This window comes from Salmo trutta, chromosome 30 (assembly GCF_901001165.1).
Source record: "Salmo trutta chromosome 30, fSalTru1.1, whole genome shotgun sequence".
In the NCBI taxonomy this organism is placed as follows: domain Eukaryota; kingdom Metazoa; phylum Chordata; class Actinopteri; order Salmoniformes; family Salmonidae; genus Salmo; species Salmo trutta.
Genome location: NC_042986.1, coordinates 31,920,189 through 31,941,130, shown reverse-complemented (window position 1 = coordinate 31,941,130; position 20,942 = coordinate 31,920,189). Strand labels below are relative to the sequence as shown.

Here is a 20,942-nt window from a genome sequence, read left to right as displayed (position 1 = left end):
TCTTTATATTCCTTCGCATGAAACTGACAAAAACATATCAAAGAAACTGGATTTAACCCAATCCCAGAGTAATGCTTGGGGTCGTCCTCGTAAAAAGCAATCATATCATTGGTGGGATTATGTGACTTGGGTCATAGGATAGGAAACTTAAGCAGTTTAAGATTGATCAGATAGAGAACGAGCATGTGTGTGTACGACCAAAGTCAAATGTAGCATGTTAACTTTTAAAAAGTGATGCATCTTTGAACATTAAACATATTTGAACAAACCTGCATTTTACATTACTACCCGACTCCAAATCGACCCCTCACCCCTACGGCTAGGCACTTCACATTGATCCGAGTGGGTTGGATAGGCGTGAGGAATAACTAAAGCCAAGAACGAGTCACATGACAAGCCATGTCTGTATTATGTATAACTCCAAGCCAATTTCTTTCAAATTAAAAATACCACATTCTATCATGATCCTCATCACCATCATCGTGTTTTTCAGCAATGCCCAGTGTAACAAGAGTTTACAGAAAAGCCTTCATCCCAGCAACAAATTAAATATAAAAGATCATATAAACTAAACAAGACCTCCACCCCCCCGTCACCCAGACATTCATTGGCGCCTTGTCTCCATCATAAAGTGATTCACATGAGAAAAAAAGAAAAAAAAACTCTTGATATCACCTTATTAAAAATCCTGCTTATGAATGTTTTCAACTACTATCACAATTATAATCAAATAATCATAACTACATAATGTTATAATATTACCTGGTATCATACAAAAAAAGTATTCTTGCAATAATGCTTATAAGTAGTTTATAAAGCAAACATTCAAACTGTGTTACCAGAACATCTAGTTATCAGCATATGTAAAAGCACATTGAAAGGTGAACTAAACAGTAACTCCAATATTGCTTCGCTAGAGGCTTCTCTCTTCACAGGAGTTCCTTTCTGATTTCCTTCAACCTGCTTTTTTAACCCCAGTCCTCGAAACCTCTCAAATAAAATGTAGTTACATAGAACCTGTTTTCTTGGAAAAAGGTAATGTAACTGCATAGACACACAAGGGTCAGAATTTGGCCACTATCCTTTAGCCACGATTCAATCAATGTTCCATGTACCTTATCTGTAGTTACCGTGTAGAGCTGAGTAGTAACATGTTGGCACATGGAAAGCCTCATCGACAAAACTATTTCAGTATCATTACATGGTATAATGGAAAATTCATGTGTGATTGCCAGTTCCCAGTTTCACCCGGTTTGTCAGACATCACCGACAGTGCATTTCGGATTGGCTCAAATCAAATAGTGCACTCCAGTGTAGAGGAGTGGTAGTGGTGTGAAGAAGGGGGGGGGGGGGGCTGCAGAGTGGTGTAGTCCACAGAGAATGAAACTAGTCATTAGTGGTCAAGAACACACAGGTGACACCCAAGGAAGAAGCAGAAACAAGTGGTTTTCCTCCACAAGCGTTCCTCTCTGCAGTCTCCTGTCCTTTCATACACACTGAATCCAGGACACACACTCTGTTCATCTTCCCGCCCATTCATCAACACTCAGGTGCGTGTGTTGGGTTCAGAGTAGCTCAGTCTCGTCGTCAACGTCCTCAGAACCAGACGGGCCCTGTCGGACCTCTTCGTACCACTTATTGGTCAGAGTTTTCATCTGGATCCGACCATGCAGGAGGTCCTGGAACACACACACAGAAAACACAAACTCACAGAATACATCTGAGAAAGTCAAGGGAGATATAGGCATCTTTCAAGCAAATATGACTGGGTGCTTATGAATCAAATATGAATGTGTGCATGCATGTGTATACACCAATAAAACAAGGTGTCAGGGAGAGTGGCACAGCTAAAACCAAGGTGGGATTACATGTCTCACACACTTGCTGTTGAAATGGCCGTTACCTCCTGTGTGAGTCGTCGTGTGAAGAAAGGGTTGAGGTATTTAGCGTCCAGCCACATGAAGCCCTTCAGGTCCCGTCTCTGGTAGATCTGAGCCTCATACTCCTCCTCTGTCAACTCAGACAGGTGCTCCAACTCTAAGGCATTACCCTGGGGACAGGGAAGAGGAGAACAGAGGGAGGGACGGAGGAGAACGAAGGGAGGGAGGGGGGACAAGAAAGAGGGGGAAAGCAGAGGGATGAATGAACAAGTGAGAAAGAGAATCAGGGAGGAAGAAAGGCTGACGAAATGTTTCTATTGTTTGCAATCAGCCTCGTCCTCTGGTCTCATGTGACTGACGCTTGTGTGAGTAAGGCCTTTGAAGTGTTCCTCTCACTGAGACAACAGGAAGGGACTGACGCCATATGAAGAGAGGCAACACCACAACAGGAAGTGACTGACGCCATACACCACAACACTGAGACAACAGAAAGTGACTAATGCCATACGAGAGGAGAGGCAACACCACAACACTGAAATGACAGGACTCTACACACTCACGCACATTCCAACACATAATGCTGAAACAGGAAAGGGCCTTCCCCAAACTGTTTCCACAAAGTTGGAAACAGAATAGTCTGGAATGTCATTGTATGCTTTGGCATTAAGATTTCCCTTCACAGGAACTAAGGGGCCTAGCCCGAACCATGAAAAACAGCACCAGACCATTATTCCACCACCACCAAAATGTACAGTTGGCACTATGCATTCGGGCAGGTAGTGTTCTCCTGGCATTCGCCAAACCCAGACTCCTCTATCGGACTGCCAGACGGTGAAGTGTGAATCATCACTCCAGAGAAAGCGTTTCCACTCCTACAGAGTCCCATGGCAGCGAGCTTTACACCAATCCAGCTGACGCTTTGCATTGCGCATGGTGATCTTAGGCTTGTGTGCAGCTGCTCAGCCATTGAAACCCATTTCATGATGCTCCCGACAAACAGTTCTTGTGCTGACGTTGCTTCCAGAGGCAGTTTGGAACTCGGTAGTTAGTGTTGCAACCAAGGACAGACAATTTTTACGCGCTATGCGCTTCAGCACTCTGCAGTCCCATTCTGTCAGCTTGTGTGGCCTACCAGATCGCTGCTGAGCCGATGTTGCTCCTAGATGTTTCCACTTCACAATAACAACACTTACAGTTGACCGGGGCAGCTCAAGCAGGGCAGAAATTTGACAAACTGACTTGTTGGACAGGTGGCATCCACTGACGGTGTCACGTTGAAAGTCACTGAGCTCTTCAGTAAGGCCATTCAACTGCCAATGTTTGTCTTTGGCGGTTGTACGGCTCAGTGCTCGGTTTTATACACGGGTGTGGCTGAAATAGCCGAAGCCACTAATTTGAAGGTGTGTCCACATACACTATATGTACAAAAGTATCTACCTCTACCAGTCCAGTATCCCTGCACATTGTAAATATGGTACTGGAACTGACCCTGTAGATAGCTTCGTACTTTCTCCTGTTCTTATTCTACCGTATGTTAGTTTTAGTACTACATTGGTACTGATTACTGCATTGTTGGGTTTAGAATTTTCAAGAAAGTAATTTCGTTGTACATGTGCACGTGCCAAAACTTGAAACAGGAAGGAACTGAAGCATATGAGAGGAGGCAACACCACAAGATACCTCTTTACCAGAGAGTGCTAGTGTGTATTCATTAACATCTGTCTGCTTGTGTATGTCTACATGAACTAGGGTAAATCACTGCCGGGTTTTTTTTTACCATTTTCTCAGTCTTGCTGAGGTTGATGTCCTTCTTGTTCTTGCGTCGGGATTGGCTCTCCTCGTTGTCCATGATGCGAATGAGGGGCATGGTCCCACTGCCGAGGAGGAGGATGGTGAAGAGGACAATGATGATGGTGGTGGTGCCAATCAACTGGCGCTTCTCTATTGGCTCTAGACCAAGATGAAGGCTCAGGGCATAGGGGATGGCACCTCTCAGACCTAACAGAGGAAAGGAGTGAGGGAAGGAGCGAGACAAGAAAAGGGGAGAGAGGGATGGACAGTAGAGCCAAACCGATAGAGGTGTATTAGAGTAGTGAAGAAATGCTCTACTTACCACTGAACCACATGATGAACATCATCTTGGGCGTGATCTTGTGATCTCTGAAGAAGTTGAGCAGGTAGGAGAGCGGGAAAATGTTTACGGCCCGACCTACTAACACCAACACCTGGAAAGAGGTAGAATACAAAGCTCAGCACAAACAGTAACCTTTGCCCCTAACCCTAGATTCATGTCCACATCCTGGACAAACCCTAACCTCTAACCCTAACTTCATGTCTACATCCTGGTTCAACCCTAACCCTAGCTTCACATCCACATCCTGGTTAAACCCCTAACCTCTACCCCTAGCTTCATGTCCTCATCCTGGTTCAACCCTAGCTTCAGGTCCACATCCTGGTTAAACCCCTAACCCTAGCTTCAGGTCCACATCCTGGTTAAACCCTAACCCTAGCTTCATGTCCTCATCCTGGTTAAACCCCTAAACCTAGCTTCAGGTCCACATCCTGGTTAAACCCTAACCCTAGCTTCAGGTCCACATCCTGGTTAAACCCTAACCCTAGCTTCAGGTCCACATCCTGGTTAAACCCTAACCCTAGCTTCAGGTCCACATCCTGGTTAAACCCTAACCCTAGCTTCAGGTCCACATCCTGGTTAAACCCTAACCCTAGCTTCATGTCCACATCCTGGTTAAACCCTAACCCTAGCTTCAGGTCCACATCCTGGTTAAACCCTAACCCTAGCTTCATGTCCACATCCTGGTTAAACCCTAACCCTAGCTTCATGTCCACGTCCTGGTTAAACCCTAACCTCTACCCTAGCTTCATGTCCTCATCCTGGTTAAACCCTAACCCTACCCTTATGTCCACATCTCGGCTCAACCCATTGTAGTATAGAATGCTAACACTAGGTGGCAATGTTCCCTCATCACTGAGAACATTTCAGGTCTGCTGAGTGCAAACTTGAAAGTTGTGAAAATTCTTTTCAACTTCTGTTGCGTGTTTACTGTGAACACAGACTGTACCCGCTTTAAATTTGTTTTAACAGTGGCCAAGTAGGCTCCTGTGGCTATTTGATCATAATGTAGGCCTACCAGAGTGGCCTACCATCAAATACAGAGAAAATGCATCCCATAACATTTTAACATGGAAATAGCTGTTCAACCTACAGTAGCAGCCAATGTGTGCAGTTCAATGTAGGCCTACATTCCATGAGACTTTTAAAAAAAACATGCAGGGCTTGACATTAACCTGTTAACCTTCAGACAAGCAGGTGACTGAAAATGTTGTGTTTGATGAAAGAAACCACTTGACAAAATAAAATGCATCATTATTCCCATAACATTAATTAGAGAATCAGAAATTATGCTACCCTCTGACCATTGGCTACTTAGCTTATTCAAGCCTCTCAAAATATAACACTGCCCCTTTAAGACAAAAAAGCTTTTTACCTAAGTCACTTTTCAAAGATGTCTAGAAATGCACACGTTTTGTGCTCTTGTAGGAAGCAATAACTCCCCCATTGCTGACAACAAATTACCCATAACTGGGTTAATAACCCACTAACAAGCAAAGGATATGAACAAATGTACATATGTGTACACGTCCCTACATGCAGCTCTCGCTTGGATCTCAAAACAAGCGCATCTACTCACGACCGCTCATGCTGTAAAAAACAGTCCAGTTCAAAGTGAATGGCACAGATACATATATGGCAACGGTGAATTTGCATATAGGCCTACTGCAGCTCTGATTGGTTATGGCGCACCGGGCCCGAGGTGTGCCTGTCAATGCAATAAAATCCTACTCTGATGAGTTCTGCCTACAACAACATAGTTATTTTTGCACACTAAGTCTTGCATAGTCAGTTTCAGTATGTTGCATTGAAAGTGGCTAATATTGTGTTGATTCGATCACAATTCCCACAGTAAAGGGAAACGTTGATAGTGTTAACGGGAAAATGTTACATTTCGTGTTTGTTTCGCTGTTTGCGCTGATATTTCTTCTGCTTGGCAGTCCCGGGGAGCATCTTAGAGGGAACATTGCTAGCTATACCTGGTCACTACAGGTTGGTAGTAATGCTAGGCTATACCTGGTCACTACAGGTTGGTAGTAATGCTAGGCTATACCTGGTCACTACACGTTGGTAGTAATCAGGGGCGGAAATCCCGGGGGGGGACGGGGACACGACCCACCCATCCTGGGAAAAATATGATTCGTCCCCCCCAATATATCACTGAAACATAACTATGTAATTTAAATAATATTAATAATACGCAATGAAAGCAATTGTGCTGATTATAGACACTTAATAGCGCGTTTTTAAGTTTCAAAAGATTGCGACCCCCCCCCACCCTTTGCCTCAATGGTTTGATCCACTGCCAGTTCCTTAGTTGGCAAGGTAACAGAGGGGTCGTGTCTACTGTCTGAAAGGCACTCAATGCACGTAAATGACGTGAGGTTAATCCAGTCAATCGCGCACACACACTAGCTGAATATGCAGAGCTAGCGCGCAAATATTAACTATTAAGCTAGCTAGTACCTATTCCATTTATCTGGCGTCGTCAAAGATGGAATCTTTGCTATTGTCAATTTATTCCAAGATCAGCATGCAGATGATGTAAGTTAGTGCTTCAAAGTCCCTGTGATAAGGTTAGCGATAAACTGAAGTCCAAACTGAACTACACTCTCTTCTACCATTGTGTTAAATATATTTAATGGTCTCGTTGCAAAAGCTAAATTGTCGCAAGGGAACTTTTATTTATTTATTTTAAGTCACCTTTATTTAACCCGGGTAGAAAAGATTATAGCAAACACCACTGAAACTGAATTGGTGCTCGCTAGCTTTGCAAATTCAGCTATTGTTGGAAGCCAGCCAATATGAAACAAACTATTAAAATGACAAAAGGTTGCAGCATAGGTTGTGTAAATGGTGAACTCATACAGCTGTCAACTCTTGTCATTTTAATCCGTTTCACATTTGTTAGCTACCTTTTAGATCGAAGCCAAAATAGAATGATAGAAGGCCATCTCCTACTGTAAATAACCTACACACTGTGTGTGTGTGTGTGTGTGTGTGTGTGTGGTGTAGCCAGCCAGCCAGCAAAATGGCAGAAAAATAAAAAAGACTGACAGAGTATTTTTCAATACACCAAAACGCATAGTAAGAACCCTAGTAGCCTATTATCTCAAAGACTAGTTAATAAAATGTTCATAAGAAAGAAATAGCAGAGTTGGGGACAGATATGCAGGGACAGACTGGCAGAGACAGGGAGTCTCAGGTAAGTTTGTTGAGTCTTTGTTTGGCAACATTATGAAAGGTTCTCAATTTTTTTTACTTGTAAAATAGGAACATAATTGGAAAATGCCATGGATACCCCCACTCTCAACTTAAACTGGTGACTGAACTAAGATTTGTTAAAGGCAATGGTATTGCTGTTGTGTAGTTTTGGGTACCAGTAGTTAGGAGTACGGCAAACACCTTATTTCTTTGGTTCCTCAATATACATTTACCATATTACAATGTAGGCTATGTGTTACAGCACTACTTTTGGTGTCCCCCTCTGGAATTGCTCTTGAGAAAATTTCATGTAATTGTCCCCTCCAAAGTTGATATCAGATTTTCGCCCCTGGTAGTAATGCTAGGCTATATCAGGTCACTACAGGTTGGGAGTAATGCTAGGCTATACCTGGTCACTACAGGCTTGTAGTAATGCTAGCCTATACCTGGTCACTACAGGTTGGTAGTAATGCTAGGCTATACCTGGTCACTACAGGCTGGTAGTAATGCTAGCCTATACCTGGTCACTACAGGTTGGGAGTAATGCTAGGCTATATCAGGTCACTACAGGTTGGTAGTAATGCTAGGCTATAGCTGGTCAAAACAGGTTGGTAGTAATGCTAGGCTATATCTGGTCACTACACGTTGGTAGTAATGCTAGGCTATATCAGGTCACTACACGTTGGTAGCAATGCTAGGCTATATCAGGTCACTACACGTTGGTAGTAATGCTAGGCTATATCAGGTCACTACACGTTGGTAGCAATGCTAGGCTATACCTGGTCACTACACGTTGGTAGTAATGCTAGGCTATATCTGGTCACTACACGTTGGGAGTAATGCTAGGCTATATCAGGTCACTACACGTTGGGAGTAATGCTAGGCTATATCTGGTCACTACAGGCTGGTAGTAATGCTAGGCTATATCTGGTCACTACACGTTGGGAGTAATGCTAGGCTATATCTGGTCACTACACGTTGGTAGTAATGCTAGGCTATATCAGGTCACTACACGTTGGTAGTAATGCTAGGCTATATCTGGTCACTACACGTTGGTAGTAATGCTAGGCTATATCTGGTCACTACACGTTGGGAGTAATGCTAGGCTATATCAGGTCACTACAGGTTGGGAGTAATGCTAGGCTATATCAGGTCACTACAGGTTGGTAGTAATGCTAGGCTATATCTGGTCACTACAGGCTGGTGGTAATGCTAGGCTATATCTGGTCACTACACGTTGGGAGTAATGCTAGGCTATATCTGGTCACTACACGTTGGGAGTAATGCTAGGCTATATCTGGTCACTACACGTTGGGAGTAATGCTAGGCTATATCAGGTCACTACACGTTGGTAGTAATGCTAGGCTATATCTGGTCACTACACGTTGGTAGTAATGCTAGGCTATATCTGGTCACTACACGTTGGGAGTAATGCTAGGCTATATCAGGTCACTACAGGTTGGGAGTAATGCTAGGCTATATCAGGTCACTACAGGTTGGTAGTAATGCTAGGCTATATCTGGTCACTACAGGCTGGTAGTAATGCTAGGCTATATCTGGTCACTACACGTTGGGAGTAATGCTAGGCTATATCAGGTCACTAGTAGCTGGTAGTAATGCTTGGCTATATCAGGTCACTACTAGCTGGTAGTAATGCTAGGCTATATCTGGTCACTACACGTTGGGAGTAATGCTAGGCTATATCAGGTCACTACACGTTGGGAGTACTTACTATACACCAGATGACGAAGGAAAACTCAAACTTGTGAGGGAAGCTGAAGATGGAGAGACCCAGGAAAGCAAACACGCAAGTCTCTGTGGAGAAGAAAACAAAATTGTGACACTGTATTTTGTGTGTATTTTGTATTTGTCTGTAAAATGTTATGTACACGCTGCCATTTCCCTGTTTTGCCTTCTTGCCAGGCTGCCCTCGAAAAATTGGTTTTTAACCTCAATGGGTCTTACCTGGTTAAAAATAAATAACACAAGTCATTGTTTTTTTACAACAGGATATGGGGGAAAGGACTTGTGGCAGAAAGACAAGTGCTAACCACACATGAAGGCCACCGAGCGGAGGGTCTGCTGCATTAGGATCTGAGTGACAGGAGACAGGTTGTGATGGGTGTAGTGTGACATCACGATCCCCGAAAACAGGATAGACATGATACCTGCAAGAGATAGAGGCATGAACGATAGAGTAGCAAATGCATAGAAAAATTCATGACATTCCATTGTGTGCTTGATATTACACTGACATGAGAGGACTCACCAGAGAGTTTAATGCCCTCTGCCAGGCCGTAGGGCAGGTAGGCAAAGATGATCATCATGCCAAACTCTAAAGACGGAGTCTTCCTCAGGTCAAAGTGTTTCAGGAACTGGCACAGGGGTCAAGGGTAAAACAGTAACAGGCTCGTGTTTGCAAGGTGTATGAATATGTTAAATGGGAATATTATCAACATACTACACAAAACACTCAATCACACACACAGAGAAGATACAATGGCAGATATGAGTCCGGTGAGGGTTCCGAGGGCAGCGGAACCGAAGAACATCTTGAGGAAGTATCCCAACGCCTGGAGGAATGTCTCCCAGCCCGTTACCATGGAGTTATCATCCCGGGCAAAGCCCTCAGCCGTACTGAACGACACAATGACATAAAGAGGGAAAAGAATACATCATGGTGATGTTAGGTATAGAGCGTTTCATATGGTTTTGTTAGTCAATAATTACTTTGGAAATATAATACATTATAGATTACCTTGGGGAGGGAATATGTAACCCATTTGACCTAAAATACTCAGCCTGCAAGTGTATATGCTTTTTATTTTGCCAGAAGGCCATAGTGTAACTCATCCAACATGCAGTTTCTTTTTCACTCCATATGCGATGCACAATGCAGATAACACCGGAAGATTTTTATTTAATTACCAGAGTGAATTGTTTTAATGTTTGCTTATGTGTCAATTAATACCATAAGGGATGGGTTGCCAATTGGCGATTTGACACAAATTTGTAAAAAATCATTCATTCATTCATTCATTCATGCACTAATATGATGTCACCCAAGAGGGCAGTCACGTTGCATCACCAATACAAAATGTTTAACCTTCTCTCAATCTACTATCTGCAATGTGCATAAGTGTGTGTGTGTGTGTGTGTGTGTGTGTGTGTGTGTGTGTGTGTGTGGTGTCTTCCTGCCCGTCTGTGTGAGAACCTGTTCTCCCAACACAGGGTTATCAGATTGCTCTGTACACATCGGAGACATGACAAGTCTTTTCCTGTGACCTAGCCAGTCACAGATGACACAAGGAACACAGTATATCTGATGTCTGAATACAAACACGGTCATTTTCTGAGAACTCTAAAACTAACCTGTTGTACTGAGCGATTAGTGCTTTTGGTGGTCGGTTCGGTTTTAGTTAGATCACAAAAAAATAAATCACGTTTGATTTATTTTGTTTTTTACATTAAAATGCACTCAGCATTATATGATTTGAAAGTTGTAACACAGAATAAAAAAATGAATACAAGTCCCATGATGGTAGTGACAGCCCATTACTGATTATCCCATGATGTCCCATGATAGTCCCATGATGGTAGTGACAGCCCATTACTGATTATCCCATGATGTCCCATGATAGTCCCATGATGGTAGTGACAGCCCATTACTGATTATCCCATGATGTCCCATGATAGTCCCATGATGGTAGTGACAGCCCATTACTGATTATCCCATGATGTCCCATGATAGTCCCATGATGGTAGTGACAGCCCATTACTGATTATCCCATGATGTCCCATGATGGTAGTGACAGCCCATTACTGATTATCCCATGATGTCCCATGATGGTAGTGACAGCCCATTACTGATTATCCCATGATGTCCCATGATAGTCCCATGATGGTAGTGACAGCCCATTACTGATTATCCCATGATGTCCCATGATAGTCCCATGATGGTAGTGACAGCCCATTACTGATTATCCCATGATGTCCCATGATAGTCCCATGATGGTAGTGACAGCCCATTACTGATTATCCCATGATGTCCCATGATAGTCCCATGATGGTAGTGACAGCCCATTACTGATTATCCCATGATGTCCCATGATAGTCCCATGATGGTAGTGACAGCCCATTACTGATTATCCCATGATGTCCCATGATAGTCCCATGATGGTAGTGACAGCCCATTACTGATTATCCCATGATGTCCCATGATAGTCCCATGATGGTAGTGACAGCCCATCACTGATTATCCCATGATGTCCCATGATAGTCCCATGATGGTAGTGACAGCCCATTACTGATTATCCCATGATGTCCCATGATGGTAGTGACAGCCCATTACTGATTATCCCATGATGTCCCATGATGGTAGTGACAGCCCATTACTGATTATCCCATGATGTCCCATGATAGTCCATGATGGTAGTGACAGCCCATTACTGATTATCCCATGATGTCCCATGATAGTCCCATGATGGTAGTGACAGCCCATTACTGATTATCCCATGATGTCCCATGATAGTCCCATGATGGTAGTGACAGCCCATTACTGATTATCCCATGATGTCCCATGATAGTCCCATGATGGTAGTGACAGCCCATTACTGATTATCCCATGATGTCCCATGATAGTCCCATGATGGTAGTGACAGCCCATTACTGATTATCCCATGATGTCCCATGATAGTCCCATGATGGTAGTGACAGCCCATTACTGATTATCCCATGATGTCCCATGATAGTCCCATGATGGTAGTGACAGCCCATTACTGATTATCACTTGACATTACTTTACCAAAATATTTCAGGTTTGTATTACATTTGTTTTATTTGATGACTTTATTATTTAATTCCAAGTCATCATCTCATCTCTACAGAGCTGCTGCCTATGCTGTCTGACAAAATCACTATTTGTAGTTCTTCAAAGTAAATAAGGCATATTTTTATGACTGCTGAATACCAACTATCACTCACTCTTAGATCATGTATTTTCAGGTAGAGATACAGTAGCAACTGCTCTCTATCCCTCTTCTGTCTCATCACTCTCAGTGTCTGCAACACCCGAAGCTACAACCTACTGTAGTAGGCATAAAAGAAACAAAGACCGGACAAAGTTGGTCATTGTAGTCAATTACATTTTCTACACTAAACTACGTAGAATATTGGCCTGTTGGAAACTACAACTCCCTACTACATCGCACAATTCAGGCTTGATCAGATTTAACTCTAGAGAAACAATGCAAAGTGCGCATTGAACTGCAAACTTCAAGCAGTAGGGCATTCAAGGAGTTAATCTGATGTTAATCCATGATGTCATCGGCCTCCCAAATCAAGGCGCGGTCTGCTGCGCTCTAGGAAGGTGTTCCCATAAATGGGTAACACCCGCTATCAGCGGCCAACTCTGCATGGGTTCATTTAATGTATACAAGCGAGGCAACACGTGAGAGCACCATGACAGAGAGAGATTGGCAGTAGAATGGCCTTCAACATGACACCGTCATGAAATGCCACCTTTCCAATAAGTCAGTTTGTGTAATTTCTGCCCTGCTAGAGTTGCCCTGGTCAACTGTAAGCGATGTTATTGTGAAGTGGAATATCTAGGAGCAACAGCGGCTCTAACGCAAAGTGGTAGGCCACAAAAGCTAACAGAACGGGACCGTTGAGGGCTGAAGCATGTAGCTCGTAAAAATAATTTGTCCTCGGTTCCAACACTCACTACTGAGTTCCAAACTACCGCCGGAAGCAATATCAGCACACAAACTGTTCTTCAGGACCTTCATGAAATGGGTTTCTGTGGCCGAGCAGCCACACACAAGCCTAAGTTCACCATGCGCAATGCAAAGCGTTAGCTGGATTGGTGTAAAGCTCACTGCCATGGGACTCTGTAGGAGTGGAAACGCTTTCTCTGGAATGATGATTCACACTTCACCATCTGGCAGTCCGATAGATTAATCTGGGTTTGGCGGATGCCAGGAGAACGCTACCTGCCCCAATCCATAGTGCCAACTGTACAGTTTAGTGGAGGAAAGGCTGTTTTCATGGTTCGGGCTAGGCCCCTTAGTTCCAGTAAAGGGACTCTTAACACTACAGCATTCCATGACATTCTAGACTATTCTGTGTTTCCAACTTAGTGGCAACAGTTTGGGGAAGGCCCTTTTCTGTTTCAGCATGACAATGCACCCGTGCACAAAGCAAGGTCCATACAGAAATGGTTTGTCAAGATCGGTGTGGAAAAACTTGACTGGCCTGCACAGAGCCCTGACCTCAACCCCATCACACACTTTCGGGACGAATTGGAACGCTGACTGCGAGTCAGGCCTAATCACCCAATATCAGTGGCTGACCAAACTAATGCTTTAGTGGCTAAATAGAAGCAAGTCCCTGCAACAATGTCCCAACATCTAGTGGAAATCCTTCTCAGAACAGTAGAGGCTGTTGTAGCAGCAAAGGGGGGGGGGGGGGGGGGCAACTCCAAGGCATAGCAGCTCATCTGACATTTAAAATTACAACACAGGGACAGAGGGTGAGTGCCCTGACTAAGAATTGCACACATTATACTGGCCTTTACCAGAAGATGTACATGTAGTGCCTAGATAAAACAGTATGAGTTGGAAGAGGAAAGAGGGGATGAGGAGGAGGAATACGTACTTGGTGAGTACGATAGAGACAGCATCGTTGAGGATGCTCTCTCCAAACACCAGCATGTTGAGGACAGGGTCCACGTTGAGGGCATTGAAGATGGCGATGGTTGCTACGGGGTCCACAGCCGAGATCAGAGAACCAAACGCAAAGCTTCAGGAGGGAGAGGGACAACAATTTGTTGGAGAAAGCTTTGGATTTGCAATTATTTTACAGGCTGTTTTAATCATGGTTAAAAACAGTAGAAAAAGGGTAGATAACACAGTCAGTGAAAACATAGACAGAAAGGCAGAGAGTGACTCACGAAAACATACGGACTTCTAAAAACACACACACTCCACAGCATGTGACTACAGAGACATTGGGTGAACCTTCAAACACACCACTTCCTCATCCTAAGGCTGCTCCCCTCCTTTGGAAATATGCTCAGTCCATATGCTCAGTCCTGGTTTCTCAAATGTCTGCCTCGCCTGGTTCACCAACTCCTTCTCAGAGTTCAGTGTGTCAAATCGTGCCTGTTGTCCGGACCTCTGGCAATCTCTATGGGGGGAGCCACAGGGCTCAATGCTCGGGCCGACTTTTCTCTGTATATATCAATGATGTTGCTCTTGCTGGTGATTCTCTGATCCACCTCTACGCAGACAACACCATTCTGTATACATCTGGCCCTTCTTTAGACACTGTGCTAACAAACCTCCAAAACGAGCTTCAACGCCATACAACACTCCTGTGGCCTCCAACTTAAATGCTAGTAAAACTAATTGCATGCTCTTCAACCGATTGCTGCCCCCACCCTCCCGCCCGACTAGCATCACTACTCTGGATGGTTCTGACTTATAATATGTGGACAACTACAAATACCTAGGTGTCTGGTTAGACTGTAAACTCTCCTTCCAGACATGAAGCATCTCCAATCCAAAATTAAATCTAGAATCAATCGGCTTCCTATTTTGCAACAAAGCCTCCTTCACTCATGCCGCCAAACATACCCTCGTAAAACTGACTATCCTACCGATCCTTGACTTCGGTGATGTAATTTACAAAATAGCCCCCAACACTACTCAGCTTTACCTAGCAGAGACTTGTAGATAACCTGTAGCCAGTGGGTTTGGTGACGAGTATGAAGCGAGGGCCAACCAAAGAGAGCATACAGGTCACAGTGGTGGGTAGTGTATGGGGCTTTGGTGACAAAACAGATGACACTGTGATAGACTGCATCCAATTTGTTGAGTAGAGTGTTGGAGGCCATTTTATAGATGACATCACAGAAGTCGAGGATCGGTAGGATGGTCAGTTTTACGAGGATATGTTTGGCAGCATGAGTGAAGGATGCTTTGTTGCGATATAGGAAGCCGATTCTAGATTTAATTTTGGATTGGAGATGCTTAATGTGAGTCTGGAAGGAGAGTTCACAGTCTAACCAGACACCTAGGTATTTGTAGTTGCCCACATATTCTAAGTCAGAACCATCCAGAGTAGTGATGCTGGATGGGCGAGCAGGTGCGGGCAGTGATCAATTGAATAGCATGCATTTAGTTTTACTTGCGTTTAAGAGCAGTTGAAGGCCACGGAAGGAGAAATGTATGGCATTGAAGCTCATCTGGCTGGAGGTTAGTTAACACAGTGTCCAAAGAGGGGCCAGAAGTATACAGAATGGTGTTGTCTGCGTAGAGGTGGATCAGAGAATCACCAGCAGCAAGAGCGACATCATTGATGTATACAGAGAAGAGAGTCGGCCCGAGAATTGAACCCTGTGGCACCCCCATAGAGACTGCCAGAGGTCCGGACAACAGGCCCTCCGATTTGACACACTGAACTCTATCAGAGAAGTAGTTGGTGAACCAGGCGAGGCAATCATTTGAGAAACCAAGGCTGTCGAGTCTGCCAATAAGAATGTGGTGATTGACAGAGTCGAAAGCCTTGGCCAGGTCGATGAATACGGCTGCACAGTAATGTCTCTTACCGATGGCGGCTACGATGCCGTTTAGGACCTTGAGCGTGGCTGAGGTGCACCCATGACCAGCTCTGAAACCAGATTGCATAGATGAAAAGGTACGGTGGGATTTAAAATGGTTGGTAATCTGTTTGTTAACTTGGCTTTCGAAGACCTTAGAAAGACAAGGTAGGATAGATGTAGGTCTGTAGCAGTTTGGGTCTTGAGTGTCCACCCCCTTTGATGAGGGGGATGACCGCGGCAGTTTTCCAATTTTTGGGAATCTCAGACGATACGAAAGAGGTTGAACAGGCTAGTAATAGGGGTTGCAAAAATTTCGGAAGATCATTTTAGAAAGAGGGTCCAGATTGTCTAGCCCGGCTGATTTGTAGGGGTCCAGATTTTGCAGCTCTTTCAGAACATCAGCTGACTGGATTTGGGTGAAGGAGAAATGGTGGGGGCTTTGGCGGGTGGCTGTGGAGGGTGCCGGGCAGTTGACCGGGGTAGGGGTAGACATGTGGAAAGCATGGCCAGCCATAGAAAAATGCTTATTGAAATTCTCAATTATAGTGGATTTATTGGTGGTAACAGTGTTTCCTAGCCTCAGAGCAGTGGGCAGCTGGGAAGAGGTGCTCTTATTCTCCATGGACTTTACAGTGTCCCAGAACTTTGAGTTAGTACTACAGGATGCAAAGTGCTGTTTGAAAAAGCTAGCCTTAGCTTTCCTAACTGCCTGTGTATATTTGTTCCTAACTTCCCTGAAAAGTTGCATATCACGGGGGCTATTCAATGCTAATGCAATACGCCACAGGATGTTTTTGTGCTGGTCAAGGGCAGACAGGTCTTTGAATGGGGCATGCTTATTTAAGATGGTGAGGAAGGCACTTTTAAAGAATAGCCAGGCATCATCTCCTGACGGGATGAGGTCAATGTCATTCCAGGATACCCCGGCCAGGTCGATTAGAAAGGCTTGCTCGCAGAAGTGTTTTAGGGAGCGTTTGACAGTGATGAAGGGTGGTCGTTTGGTCGCAGATCCATTATGGATGCATGCAATGAGGCAGTGATCACTGAGATCTTGATTGAAAACAGCAGAGGTGTATTTGGAGGGCGAGTTAGTTAGGATGATATCTACGAGGGTACCTGTGTTTACGGATTTGGGGTTGTACCTGGTAGGTTCATTGATAATTTGTGTGAGATTGAGGGCATCAAGTTTAGATTGTAGGATGGCCGGGGTGTTAAGCATGTCCCAGTTTAGGTCACCTAGTAGCACGAGCTCAGAAGATAGATGGGGGGCAATCAATTCACATATGGTATCGAGGGCACAGCTGGGGGCAGAGGGAGGTCTATAGCAAGCGGCAACAGTGAGAGACTTGTTTCTGCAAAGGTCCATTTTTAGAAGTAGAAGCTCAAATTGTTTGGGTACAGACTTGGATAGTAAGCCTGCAGAGTTCTGTATATCTTTGCAGTAAATTGCAACACCGCCCCCTTTGGCAGTTCTATCTTGTCTGAAAATGTTGTAGTTAGCGATGGAGATTTCAGCGTTTTTGGTGGTCTTCCTAAGCCAGGATTCAGACACGGCTAAGACATCCGGGTTGGCAGAGTGTGCTAAAGCAGTGAGTAAAACAAACTTAGGGCGTAGGCTTCTAATGTTAACATGCATGAAACCAAGGCTTTTACGGTTACAGAAGTCAACAAATGAGAGCACCTGGGGAGAGTAGCTAGGCACTGCAGGACCTGGATTAATCTATACATCACCAAAGGACCAGAGGAGAAGTAGGATAAGGGTACGGCTAAAGGCTATATGAACTGGCCGTCTCGCACGTTCGGAACAGAGTAAAAGGAGCAGGTTTCTGGGTACGATAGCATAGAGTCAAGGCATAGTGTACAGACAAAGGTAATGATGAGAGAGATATTGTCTCAAGAGACGTTTAAACCAAGCGAGCTAGCAGTTAGCAGACCGGGGCAAGCGAGCTAGCAGTTAGCAGACCGGGGCAAGCGAGCTAGCAGTTAGCAGACCGGGGCAAGCGAGCTAGCAGTTAGCAGACCGGGGCAAGCGAGCTAGCAGTTAGCAGACCGGGGCAAGCGAGCTAGCAGTTAGCAGACCGGGGCAAGCGAGCTAGCAGTTAGCAGACCGGGGCAAGCGAGCTAGCAGTTAGCAGACCGTGGCAAGCGAGCTAGCAGTTAGCAGACCGGGGCTAGCAAGTTAGCAGAAGGGCCTTTGGGGGATGTCGCGATGGAGTTAAGTCTGTTTTGCCTCTTCGTGCTGTGACGTCGATAGACCAGTCGTGGATTAGTAGGGTTCCAAGTAGCTCTAGGTAGCTAGCAGGCTGCGGTTAGCGGACTTGGCCTTCAGCGAACGTTGCGCCTGAGGGGCCTGTTGGAATCCTCGGGCAGATTATGTCGGTATTCCAGTCATAGAGGATCGGCTGGGTTCCGTGCCCGTACCAGCAGTATAAGGGGTCCAGATAATGTAACCCAGGTGTGGGCTTCGGTGGTAGCACAGGAGCCCTGGCCGGGCTAGCTTCAGGCTAATTGGTGCTTGCTCTGGGATGGAAACGCTAGCCAGGAGTAGTCACCCGGGATTGTGGTTAGCTAGTTGCGAAGATCCAGATGAAAATGTACAGAGTTTGAGGTAGGAATCCGGGGATATGGAGAGAGAAAAAAGATAGGTCCGTTATGCTCTGGTTTGAGTCACGTTGTTCGAACTGGCAAGAGCCGATGATCGCTAGCAATGGTTTGCTGACTGATAGCTGGTAGGTAGTTAGCTGGCTAGCTTCAGTTGAGGGATTCCAGATCCGGAGTAAATAGAAATACTTTAGAAAAAAAACAGATCCACGCCACATTGGGTGAGGCGGGTTGCAGGAGAATATTTAGAAATTGAGGTTTAGGAAAATATTTTTAAAAGATATGCGAAGAAAAGGATGTAAAAAGATATATACAAGGGACACGACAGGACAAAGACATCTGACTGCTACGTCATCTTGGATGCAACATAGATTCTTTCGATTTTTATTTTCTTTTGTGTTATTGACTGTACGTTTGTGTAACTCTGTTGTTGTTTTTGTCACACCACTATGCTTTATCTTGGCCAGGTCGCAGTTGTAAATGAGAACTTATTCTCAACTGGCCTACCTGGTTAAATAAAAGTGAAATAAATAAAATAAAATGTGTAGAGGAAAATATCTGCTCTTTTTATGAAAGGATACACTATTGTTACATAATGACACTGTAGCTACTAGGCTTGGGCGTTATATATTCTGGAGTTTGGAGGGAGGGTGCGCCACTGTTAACCGTCTATAATAAATTATCACAAATAAAATTATATCCAGCTCAGGGCTCCAGCTATGCTGCTGAACAGCCTCAATTTGTCTGGGCAGAGACATTTCAAAGTGTCAAAAGCATTCCACAGGGACGCTGGGACCATTCTTGATACACACAGGAAACTAGAGCATGAAAAACCCAGCAGCGTTGCAGTTCTTGACAAACTGGCACCTACTACCATACCCTGTTCAAAGGCACTTAAATCTTTTGTCTTGCCCATTCACCCGCTGAATGGCACACATACAAATCTATGTCGCAAGGCTTAAAAACATCAATAAGGATCACAGCTTTCCCCTGGTCACTCTACAAAATGGAAAGAGCAGGTGTTCATAATGTTTTGTATACTCGGTGTATATATTTTACCAGTATGAAGGTAGAAAACTCAGGATAACAGCCAACCCTAGTAGCTACACAGGTAAACTCCCCACCTGCCAGTCTGTCAGTCATGCGGACCTCCTCACCAGTCAGTCATGCGGACCTCCTCACCAGTCAGTCATGCGGACCTCCTCACCAGTCAGTCATGCGGACCTCCTCACCAGTCAGTCATGCGGACCTCCTCACCAGTCAGTCATGCGGACCTCCTCACCAGTCAGTCATGCGGACCTCCTCACCAGTCAGTCATGCGGACCTCCTCACCAGTCAGTCAGACAGTCATGCTGATCTGCTCACCTGTCAGTCATACTCATCTTGTAGATCACATCAGCCTGTGAGAAAGAGAGAAAGACAGGATACATCACACATTTACAATACAAATCATTTTGTGGGATTTTTTCAGTGTTGCAGCATTGCACAACAGTTTGCAACACAGAGCTGCATGTCTCAAATGACATCGTGGTTGTTTTATACAAGGTTTGTCGGTTTCTCACACATATTCCTAGACTGACAATGCAATCACACTGTCGAGGAGACCTTTGGAAACATGCGTTCTAATTCATACTTTTATGTGCCATCTCCTCTGGGAAGACATTGTACATTTTGAATGTTTTTTTTTTTTTTACACAAATCAATGAATTGCTACATTAAAGTCCAAAACTAGACAACTAACCAACTACTCATCAGTAAAGCCCAGGTGGTGGATTAGCTACAACAGATGTGGAATGGGGAGATAGAGAGTTCTAGAAGGACATCTGTCCCAGGAATGGCAGGGGACCCCACAACCATGGAGAGTTCTAGAAGCCTCACCTGTCCCAGGAAGTAGATCCCTCCTCCTACGATGAAGGCAGAGATGGCTGTCCCAATGACAGCAAACAGTGTGATGGAACCAATGTTCTGGAAGAAGTTACCCTGGCAACCAGAACACATGGAGGTGGAGAGATGAACACCAAATATCCCAATACACCAAGAGGAAACACACGCAGACACACACGCTCGTAAACACACAGAAACACATACGTACGCATATATGCACGCAAGTACACACACACACACACCTTATGTAGAGAGTATCCTGATTCGAAGATGATGGGCGGCAGAAGGAGGAGGAAGAACATGTTGGGACGAAACATCTCCTCTTCCTATCAGGGGACATGGTGGTTAACACAAAGAACCTTGTTTCCTCTTTAGCAATGATTTTTTGCAACAACAAAAAAATGTAGGTGACTGCAGTCAGTGGGAGCCAGGAGTGGAAAGGATGAGAGAAAATGAAGAGAAGGAGAGGAGACAGGAAAGAGGGCCTATTTAAGTTAGCAACAGACCTCGATTTATCAAAACACATCTTTCACTTCAAGAGAGCTTCTCACACACACACACACGTGAATCATGGTGAGGCTCCCCTTACAGGCACAAGACTGAGATTGACCTAGCCTAACACCACCATGACACACAT

The 20,942-nt window shown here is 44.6% G+C and overlaps 1 protein-coding gene across 2 annotated transcripts in view; it reads right to left on the bottom strand.

Annotated features, from left to right (window-relative positions):
- Window positions 1-210: 210 nt before the first annotated feature.
- The window catches only part of slc9a8 (solute carrier family 9 member 8), a 31,333-nt gene continuing 10,601 nt past the window's right edge, over window positions 211-20,942 (bottom strand). The window contains exons 5-16 of one of the 2 annotated variants that reach the window (XM_029723871.1): window positions 20,548-20,631; window positions 20,300-20,401; window positions 19,787-19,821; window positions 13,873-14,016; window positions 9,714-9,852; window positions 9,485-9,590; window positions 9,267-9,383; window positions 8,948-9,030; window positions 3,994-4,105; window positions 3,658-3,878; window positions 1,904-2,050; window positions 211-1,679 (exon numbers count right to left, since the gene is read on the bottom strand). In XM_029723871.1, the coding sequence (XP_029579731.1) occupies window positions 1,566-1,679; window positions 1,904-2,050; window positions 3,658-3,878; window positions 3,994-4,105; window positions 8,948-9,030; window positions 9,267-9,383; window positions 9,485-9,590; window positions 9,714-9,852; window positions 13,873-14,016; window positions 19,787-19,821; window positions 20,300-20,401; window positions 20,548-20,631 (1,404 nt within the window). In that variant the 3' untranslated portion in view covers window positions 211-1,565. The remainder of the gene's footprint in view (window positions 1,680-1,903; window positions 2,051-3,657; window positions 3,879-3,993; window positions 4,106-8,947; window positions 9,031-9,266; window positions 9,384-9,484; window positions 9,591-9,713; window positions 9,853-13,872; window positions 14,017-19,786; window positions 19,822-20,299; window positions 20,402-20,547; window positions 20,632-20,942) is intronic. The other variant, XM_029723872.1, reaches the window with a different exon arrangement.